Source organism: Leptonychotes weddellii, chromosome 14 (assembly GCF_054177405.1).
Source record: "Leptonychotes weddellii isolate Sample4059 chromosome 14, ASM5417740v2, whole genome shotgun sequence".
NCBI classification, from domain to species: Eukaryota; Metazoa; Chordata; class Mammalia; order Carnivora; family Phocidae; genus Leptonychotes; species Leptonychotes weddellii.
Window position 1 is genome coordinate 47,741,630 of NC_138382.1, and position 9,491 is coordinate 47,751,120.

General features: G+C 49.5%; 1 protein-coding gene across 6 annotated transcripts; it reads right to left on the bottom strand.

The window, feature by feature from the left end:
- Positions 1-1,061: 1,061 nt before the first annotated feature.
- FANCG (FA complementation group G) lies at positions 1,062-9,471 on the bottom strand. 6 transcript variants are annotated; one of them, XM_081803118.1, is made up of 15 exons: positions 7,376-9,471; positions 6,831-7,262; positions 6,532-6,622; positions 6,020-6,151; positions 5,587-5,789; positions 4,514-4,649; positions 4,208-4,338; positions 3,961-4,107; positions 3,684-3,835; positions 3,227-3,293; positions 2,680-2,969; positions 2,485-2,531; positions 2,119-2,322; positions 1,546-1,669; positions 1,062-1,399 (listed from the first exon to the last, which is right to left on the bottom strand). In XM_081803118.1, exons 2-15 carry the CDS (start codon positions 7,143-7,145, stop codon positions 1,291-1,293), a joined length of 2,148 nt encoding a protein of 715 aa, XP_081659244.1. In that variant the 5' UTR covers positions 7,146-7,262; positions 7,376-9,471; the 3' UTR covers positions 1,062-1,290. The 6 variants fall into 6 exon arrangements, 5 of the variants coding, with proteins under 5 accessions (XP_081659244.1, XP_006739213.3, XP_081659245.1 ...); XR_014140037.1 differs by having other exon boundaries at positions 1,546-1,637; positions 6,831-9,471; XM_006739150.3 differs by having other exon boundaries at positions 2,119-2,274; positions 6,831-9,471.
- Between the last annotated feature and the right edge of the window lie 20 nt (positions 9,472-9,491).

Genomic DNA, 9,491 nt, shown 5'->3' on the forward strand with positions numbered 1-9,491 from the left:
AGTAACGCCACGTCAATTGGCCGCAGCGCTACGCTTCCTCGACGGATTGGGATTCGCGACCAATCAACGAAAAGGATGGCGCCAGATCGACTGGCGAAAGAAGAGCCTTTAATCCCTTGGAGGCGGACTCTCCCACTTGGCTCCAGTTCATTGGCTCTTGATCTTACCCTGCTGAGGAAGCTGGCACAATGGATTGAACCCATGTATTAGTCTAGTCCTGCTGCAGTGATAACCTACATACCCATTTTCTTCCCAAACCTAAGGCTCCACCCTAACCCCTCTCCTGGCTCCCTCAAAACGCTGGCTTCAGCCATCCCTACTCCGAATCCTTTGACTAGCACCCCAGCTATTAATCCATTCCACCCTATTGTTGTGGCACCCTCTGGTAACCCTAATCCCATAGGCTTTACATTTCCTCAGGGCTTGGAGGTACATGCTTCCTCTTACCACTGGGTATTTATATTAATGGTTAGAGGAGGGAGGGCACTCAACTCCAAAAACGGGTCAAAAGGCAACCACAGAACACAGTAGATTCAACAGAACCCAAAGCAGCAAGAAAATTGCATGCTGAGACTTGAAGTCCTTGGGCCCCAAATGCCAGCTGGCCCTGACTAAATTCAATAAACAGCTCTGGTATCATGCTGATTAAATTAATTTCTAGAATTTGGGATTGGGGTAGAGAGTCACTCAGAGACTCAGAGGTCTGCTTGTCCCTCCCCTCTAAGAATCAAAAACCTGCCCTTGTCCTGAGAGGCCTGCCCAGACCACCTTCCAGACCCAGCTCCACTCATTCTGTGACCTTGCACAGGATCCTGGGCTTTGAGACTCTGGCTTTTAGGCAACAGAAAGAACCAAAGCCACTGCAAGGATTCCTGTGGCCCTTTCTTCTACCCAGAACTCAATCTCATAAGGTAGATGATGTTGGGAGAGGGCATCTTAGATAATCAGCACTCAACTGAATCAGACAGCTGTGAGCCTTCCCAGTCAAGTATATGTAGTAGGCAAACGAGATAAATATGAGATTTTACTAAACATGATTAAAAGGAAAACAGGAAAAAAGGTGTCATAAGCAAAGTTAATGCCTTTATGGTGGCAAGGGAGCTTTCTCTGGAACCAGAATGGCAGTAACTAGGCCAAATTTTGCAGGACTACTACCAACTTCTCCAATGCCAGACTTATATAGGAATGATTAGTTTCACCCACATCCCCCAAGAATGGTAAAGCAGAAAACCCTCCCCACAGAGAAATGGGCCACTGGAGCCCCAGCTCAGGCTCTTTAAAATGTGGCAGCTACAGATCACAAGGCTCCGGCAGAGATGTCTGAAACTCCTCAAGAAGAGTTTCACGGTCAGGGAAACGAATCCAGCCCAAATAGGTTTCTAGGTACAGGGGGAGAGACCTGGAGAGCAAAAAGAGTGATGTCTAAGGGTGAAGGATAGGTGGAAGGTTGGGCAGCCATTCCCTCCCTTTCATTCATCACCACCCCCAACAGACTCAAGGACTCCAGGATGCCCTCAGCCCCAAGCCCACAGGCCTTAGCCTTACCATGCAGCATTCTCCTGTGGCAAGTTAGTTTGGGCCTCTAGCCTCCGCCAGAGAGCAGTGGCCTCATCCCTCCGATCCATCCTCCTCAGAGTCTGAAGCAGGTGAAAGGAAGCATCTTGATTACCTGTAGCCCCACCCCAGAGTAGAAACGCTTAGAACTTGACACAGCCTTAAGCATTTTATAAAAGGAGAAACTGAGGCCTAGAGCAGGAAAGTTATCTTTTCTACAGTCATACATGGAACCAGGAGGTTCCATTCCCAACCATTCCTATCCCTGGGTACTGCCTGCCCAAGACAAAGGGCTCAGCTGACTCTGCTTCTCCCCAACATACTCCCAGCACAGTTACGGCCTTTGTCTCTGAGGACATTGGGAAGACTGAGGAACTCCGGAGAGCCTTCACACACACTTGCAAATGTCTTCAAACCTGGGTATATCCCTAGGTATATACATACAACCCCATTCATCCCCTTCTATCTGGGAACATCACTCTTCCACTGATCCCCAAGGGCCCCCCATGAGCCTCTCTGTCCTTGTGCATCTGAGCATAGCTAATGTCATGCAAATATACATACCTGGGCACATTTGCACACTGAGGAGGAAGTCCTGTAGGGCTTTGGTATCTTGGCCACTGGCCACCCACTGCAGTCCACGACTAATCAGGGCAGCTGCCCGAAGCTGTTGTAGTGTCATATCTGATACACACCCCTTCTCACCACTGGAAGCAGGCCCTGGGGACCACCCCAAAGTCAAAAAGTGTGTCCCGGCTACACAGGCACCTAGTATGACAGAACCCCAAGTACTCCTCTTTCTCTTCTTATGTCTGGAGTCCCTTTTTTTTTTTTTTTTAAGTCTCTTGGTAGGCTAGGACGCATGGAAAGGCAACACATTCACCACCCCCACTTCCAGAAGGGAAGAGGAAAATTGAGAGTCTAGATCACCTTGTTCTTTGTCCTTAGGAGTGGCCCGGAAGAGCAGCTCAAGGCACCTGAAATGGGACACAGAATAGGGGTAAGAAGTCAAACTCAGAAACTCTGGGGTGAGTCGGTAAGAATGGAGTTTACCAACTCAGGTCCCAATCAGCAAATTATCCCTCCATACTTCCCCTAGGATCCTGGTTGGCTTCCTGGGCTCACCGGCTAAATTCACTAATTGCCTCTTTTGGGGCCCCCAGCTGCACCCAGGCTTGACCCTGAAGCAGGTAGGTGGCAGAGACCCAGGATGGGCAGTGTGGTGACTCCTTGGTTCCTTTTCTGGCATCTTCCCATAGCTGGGGCATCTTGGGAAGCAAAGATGACGTGCGGCTGAGCAGCTCCTCACATACAGTCAAGGCATCCTGGGCTCGGCCTGCCTGGATCAGTGCTGCCGCTGCCTCTAAGAAGACCTCAGGCATACAAGGCCCTGCGGGGGAAGGGGGTGGGGAGAACTGGGGTGGGAGGAGGATGCAGTGTCTTAAAGAGACATTAGCCACCATGCCCAACCTCTTCACCAGGCTCTGGTACCACACAGAGACCACCCATTGCTTGCTACCCTGGACCCTTTGCTCTGGGAACCTTCCTGGTCTGGCCTTCCAACTTGGGCAGACAGAATAGCCGAAGAAAGAGAAAATAGCAGTCCTGCTCTACTCCAGAGGAGACTACAACCCTCCCACCCCATTACAGAGAATCTTGAAGACATACCCACCTTTGGCTCCAAGCCATCCAGCACCAGAGCCAGCAGGTCCAAGTAATGCTCTGCAGCGTCCTCTGCCCTGAGAAATCATAGCCCACGAGCTTCACCTTAGGCCTTTAGCAGGGTCCTCCAAGGGCTCTTAGCTAACAAAGGGATGCTCAAGGGCCCTGGGGAGTGGGGAGAGTGGGGTCTTGGGGCTCCAATCCTAGCTCAGTATGGATCTACCCTCCTTACAGAATGGATTTGGGAGGAGATTTCAGAGTTTTAAAGATCCAAGAGCTTAGTGTCTGGGTAAAGAGTCTTAAGTTCAGGTCCAGTGACAAGGCAGGAGGTAGAGGAGTGGAAACCTATGTCCTACCACTGACTCGTCCATACAGCTGACTTGCAAGAACAGAAGCAGAGTCATACCCCAGGGAAGGCATCAGAAATGGGAAGAGGAGCTCAGATGAGCAAGGCAGTGGAACCTCACCTTCCCACGTGTAAGCATCGGCTTGCTAGCAAGTACTTGGCCTGGCTCTGTGTGCCACAATGAAGGGGTGAGGCTGGGTGAAGTCTGCGGAGTAATAACTCTACCTCGATGAGAAGCTGGGGGGCTTCAGAATTGTGAGTGACATTCAAGGCCTAAAAGGGACAAAAAGAAAAAAGTATATCTATAATCTTTGGGAGCCCTATTTCCTTCTATTTACAATTTGATTAGTCTCCCTAACACAAGCACTTCAGCAATCCCTGTATCTTTAGTTCCTTACCTCAACCAACAGCTCCAGACTCTCCAGCTCTGCTGCTGTGTTCCCCAGTTGCCGATACAGCCTGGAGGCCTCCAGAAGCGGGGGACCCCAGGTTGATCCCTCCTTCAGGGCTGCAACCAAGTACAGCAGAGCTCTTTGTGGATTGCCCTAGAGGATTGAGAGGACACAAGCCTCAGCTACCCTCACAAAGCAGAAAGCTGTCTATAACACCCATGGTTTCCCCAACCCACGCTAGGACTGTCTTTACCATTTTACGGAGACAGGTCCCCAGAGCCGTGTACACCTGGACCAACACAGGCCGTGGGCACAGACCTGAGGCTGCTTCTTGCAGGCTGCTCAGTGCCCTGGGCAGACTTCCTGTGATCAGCTCCCGGAGGCCTGAGGTCAATCAGGGTTTAAACTTAAAGAAGCCCATAGGGCAAGGGGATGATAGGGAACAAGAGTACAAAGAAGCTCCACTGAGCTGAATGGGACATGACAGGGAAGGTATGAGCCAAAGGACCCCTTAAGACAGGGAGTGGTGAGGAAGGGATGAGTAAGATTGCTAGCTGACCTTGGCGATAGGCAGAAGCAGTAAGAAGGACATCCCTTAAGCCCCGGGCATCCTGCAGGGTCAATGCAGCATCTGACTCCTCAGCTGGGGGGCTCCAAGTTTTCAGAAGCCGCAGCAGATTCTCAGAGGCCTCACTCTGAGGAAAGAAGGGTGATCAGAGGCTCTAAGCCTAGAACTACCTCTTCTCCTATCTCAGTCTATACTGGCTGGACCTTGAAATCAAGGGTCCTCCTGATTCCTGTTCCCTCAATTCTAAGGTATAGATAGCTATGGGGCGAGGATAAAGGGAGGAAGAAAAACTTGGGAGCACTGATGATCTATTCTAGCGCACCTCCTCATTCAGTATAAGCCCAGAACACACAGGGCAAGGACCATGTGTGGGTTACTGATGAGAAGAGTGAGGCTGGGAGATGACTTCAGCAAGGTCAATAAAAGCCCTAACCCTATCTAAGATCATTAAGCTATTTTTTTTTTTTTTTTAAGATTTTCTTTATTTATTTGACAGAGAGAGACACACTGAGAGAGGGAACACAAGCAGGGGGAGTGGGAGAGGGAGAAGCAGGCTTCCCGAGGAGCAGGGAGCCCGATGCACAGCTCGATCCCAGGACCCTGGGATCATGTCCCAAGCCTGAGGCAGACGCTTAACGACTGAGCCACCCAGGCACCCCCATTAAGCTATTTTAAAAAACACTCAAGGGGCGCCTGGGTGACTGGGTTGGTTAAGTTCAGATTCTTGATTTGGGCTCAGATTATGATCTCAGGGTCGTGAGGTTGAGCCCCACATCCGGCTCTGTGCTTGAGTCTGCTTGAGATTCTCTCCCTCTCCCTATGCCTCCCCCCCATGCACGCACTCCCTCTCTCAAATAAATAAATCTTAAAAAAACAAAAACAACCACTCAAGAGAATCACCCCAATGAGGGACCAACCAGAGCAAGGTCACCAAGAGTCCCGGAGAAACCCACGTCTTCTGACCACCAACCCAGCAGCCTTTCCAGCACAAAATGATGCTACTGCAGCTGAGACAGGTGAGAGATAGGAAGAGACCCTTAGGTCCAGGTTACTTCCCAAATTACCTGGTTGCCATTCAAGGTCTGCAGCAGGAAGGTCAAGTCCCCAAGACAGTCAGTGCTTAGCCAGAGGGCAGCCTGCAGGCCAGCCAGGTGGTGAAGGGCAGGCAGCAGCTCCAGCAGAAGGGAGGAATAATGGAGAACAGAGTCCCACAGCCCCCTGAGCCCACATTCCAGTCTAGGCCCCAGCTGCTCCTGGGTCTCCAGCACTGTAGAGAACACACATACAGCTAAGGTTGGGACCTCATCTCTGGTTTTCTTTTTCTGCAGGAGCCCAAAGATCACAAAAGTACTCCTGGTCTAAGGAGCACCTGGAGGATAAGAGAATGGCAACTCTGTCCATGGAGGTGACAAATTTTATTGCTCCTCTTGTCCCCTTTGCAAGGGCTTAAACCCAGACAGTCTGGCAGGGAAATGGAAAGCAATCTCTGGCCCTCACCTCTCTCCAAGCCCTGTTGGATATCCTGTGCCTGGTCCTCAGTGAAACCCTGGGCCAGGCTCGCCCTCAGGGTAATGAAATTGCAGGTAACAGTCAATTCCAAGGGGAGAACAGGAACAGCCGCAGGGAGCCCTGGAGCAACACAAGCTGATCTCACAGACCACTTCCCCCAGAAAGATTCCCCAAATAAGATCCAAACCCAAAGATCACCTCACCCCAATCAAAATGGCCGTTTGCACACAGTTTGGAAAGGGCAGAAAATTCTCCAGATTGGATCATCTCTGAAACCACTTCTTCAAATGGGGGGGGGGGGGGCCGCGGGCGCGTGGCAGGGGGAGGGCGGGGCATAGAGATTCACCTGCACCAAAGAGAATTCCACTCCAGTCCTGTCTGTGACTTAAATAGGATCCCCTGCCCCCTAGTAATTTTCTCAGTCCCAGAAATGCAGAAGAGGTGCTGGTCTCTGGCTGTGGAGGAAGGTAACTGAGCATCCTGAGGAGGATCCTGCTTACCCCGCAGACTATGGAGGAGTCCCCTGAACCCTTCCAGTGCATCTTGAGCCAACTGCTGTCGCCTCAGAGACAGACGCGAGTCCTGAGCCACCTAACAAACGTGGGATGAGGTATCACTGAGGATCAGTCCTTATTTCTCCCCTTGCAACAGTGGCAAGGGATGTCATTCTCCAGTCATTTCTGGCTCCTGATGGGGTAAGTCAAACTCAATCCCTCCCCATCAGCTGCGGTAAATCCACCGGAAACCCTCTTTCTGGTATTTTGGGCCTGCAAAGCGAGGGTCCCAGCAACCGTGTTACCTTGGCCTGTCGAACTAGCTGGTCATTCTTTTCCCTCCACAGGTCTAGGCAGCTGGCGTGTGGCACTGAGGAGCCTAGAGGGGTCTGGTGCGACATGGTGGCCGAGGCTGGGCCCGGACACCTGGAGGGGGTTGCTGAAGGGTAAGCCCGGCCCCGCCGCGGTCCCCACCCGAGCGGGGAGGGGTCCCTGCGCTTCCGCACCCCCCCGCAGCTCCTTTGCTCCTCTCGGGGTCCCAGGAAGGGCGACTCGCCCTTTACAGGAGAAATGGACTCTCTCCTAGACAATTTGGCGGCTCCCACCCCCGCCTCTTCCATCTCGCCTCTGGTTGGCCCGGCCGGCAAAACTCTCGGCTGCAGTTGGTCGTCTTCAAGAGTTAGTCCCCGCGGGAAACTCGAGGAAGAAACGAGTCCGGTTCCGATCGGAGAAGGAGGCTACTACGGGCCAGAGGACGGGGGGTGTGTCTGAGTGGGGAGGTAGTACTTCTCACGGTTCGGCTTGCTAGTCCCTCGCGCAGGCCAAAACCTTGAGAAATCGATCTCCGTACCAGAAACCGTGTCCCAGCCTTTCCCTCGCAGCCACACTTCCAGGTCTAGCTTTGCCCCTCCGCAGAGGGCAGGCCAGCGCAGTGCATGCTGGGAATCGTAGTACGGCCCAGAGTCGCCACAAAAAAACCCAGCCCTGGCACAAATTACCTTCAAAAGGAACTGAGACCAGACCAAGGCCCTTGGTAATCCAACCATCCTTTCTTTGTTCACCACAGAGCACCAACACGCTACCACATTAGCTCAACCCCATGCAGTTTGCTGGCGGAATCGCCCAGGGCTTGGGCAGGCTTCACTGCTAAAGGTACCTGCCCCTTTCAACAAATGGACGCAGGAGATTTGGATATCCGTATGCAAAAACAAAACAAAACTGTGACCCTTACCACAGATAAAATCAACTCAATATGCATAAGCTGAACTTCATTAACATTAAAAACTCTTTTGCTACAAAGGCAAGATCAAGAAAATTAAGTCAAAAATGGAGAAATTATTTTCAGATTATTATATACCTCCTAGCAGACCAGTATCCACAATATGTAACTCTCAACGCTCAATAATGAAAAAAATTAAACTATTTTAAGACGAACAGAAAAACATGAATAGGCATTTTTCGGAAAAAAGATACATGAATGGCTAAGCAACACATAAAAAAATCATTAGCCATCAGGGAAATGCAAATTAAAACCATGAGATAAGGGTGCCTGGGTGGCTCAGTCGTTAAGCGTCTGCCTTCGGCTCAGTTCGTGATCCCAGGGGCCTTGGGCTCAGTTCATGATCCCAGTGTTCTGGGATCAAGCCCACATCAGGTTCCCTGCTCCGCAGAAAGCCTGGTTCTCCCTCTCCCATTCCCCCTGCTTGTGTTCCCTCTCTCGCTGTCAAATAAATAATCTTTAAAAAAACAAAAACAAAACAAAACACGAGATAACCTGGCTGGCTCAGTTGGTAGTGTGCGACTCTTGATCTTGGGGTTGTAAGTTCAAGCCCCATGTTGGGTGTAAGGATTACTTAAAAAAATAAAATCTTTTAAAAAATATCTTTAAAAAAATAATAAAACCATGAGATACCATTACACATGTACGCACACAGAATGGTTACAATTTAAAAAATGCAGATAATGCCAGGGGTGCCTGGGTGGCTTGGTCGGTAGGGCGTGCAACTCTTGATCTCAGGGTTGTGAGTTCTAGCTCCACATTGGGTGTGGAGCCTACTTAAAAAAAATTAAAACATGGATGATACCAAATGTTGGTGAGGATGTGGAAAAACTAGAACTCTCATACACCGTGGGAATATAAAACATTATAGTTACCTTGGAAAATAGTTTGGCAATTTCTTAAAAAGTAAATGATAAGCTTATCATTTGACCCAGCAATTCCACTCTAGGGAATCCTCCCAAGAAAAACAAAAACATATGTCTACACCAAGATTGGTATGCAAATGCTCATAGCAGCTCCAAAAATATTCATAATAGCTAAAAAAAAAAACCCTAAAAACAATCCAAACGTCCATTAGCTGATCATAGCCATACAACGGACTATGACTCAGCAATAAAGAGGCAAAAACTGATACATGCTTCAACATGAATGAACCTCAAAAAATTCTAAGTCAAAGTAGCCAGACCAAAAGACCACATATTTGATGATCCCATTTGTATGAAATGTCCAGAAAAGACAAATTTAGAAAAACAGAAAACAGATCAGTGGCCTACGGTGAAATTGGGGATCAACTGTAAACAAAGTATAGGAGCTTTGCGGGAGTGATGAAAATTTTCTAAAACTAAATTGTGGCATTAGACAAGGTTTCTTACATATGAACACCAAAAGCACAAGCAACAAAAGAAATATAGGATGAACTGGACTTCATCAAAATTTTAAAATTTTGTACTACAAAGAACACTATCAAGAAAATGAAAAGACTAGGGTAGCTGGCTCAGTCCGTAGAGCATATGTCTCTTAAATCTCAGAGTCAAGAGTTCAAGCCCTACCTTGGGTGTGGACACTACTTTAAAAAAAAAAAAAAAAAGGTGGCTCAGTCAGTTAAGCATCCACCTCTTGGTTTCAGCTCAGGTCATGATCTCAGGGTCCTGGGATCGAGCCCTGCCTTGGGCTCCATGTTCAGTGT

Bases quoted from the DNA above. Each gene is read 5' to 3' on its own strand.
- FANCG (XM_081803118.1), bottom strand. From the start codon at position 7,145: ATGGAAGAGGCGGGGGTGGGAGCCGCCAAATTGTCTAGGAGAGAGTCC. The intron at 6,152-6,531 runs GTAAGCAGGATC...GTGTTGCTCCAG, and splicing joins ACTCCTCCATAGTCTGCGGG to GGCTCCCTGCGGCTGTTCCT. The intron at 1,400-1,545 runs GTAAGGCTAAGG...TTTGCTCTCCAG, and splicing joins CCACAGGAGAATGCTGCATG to GTCTCTCCCCCTGTACCTAG.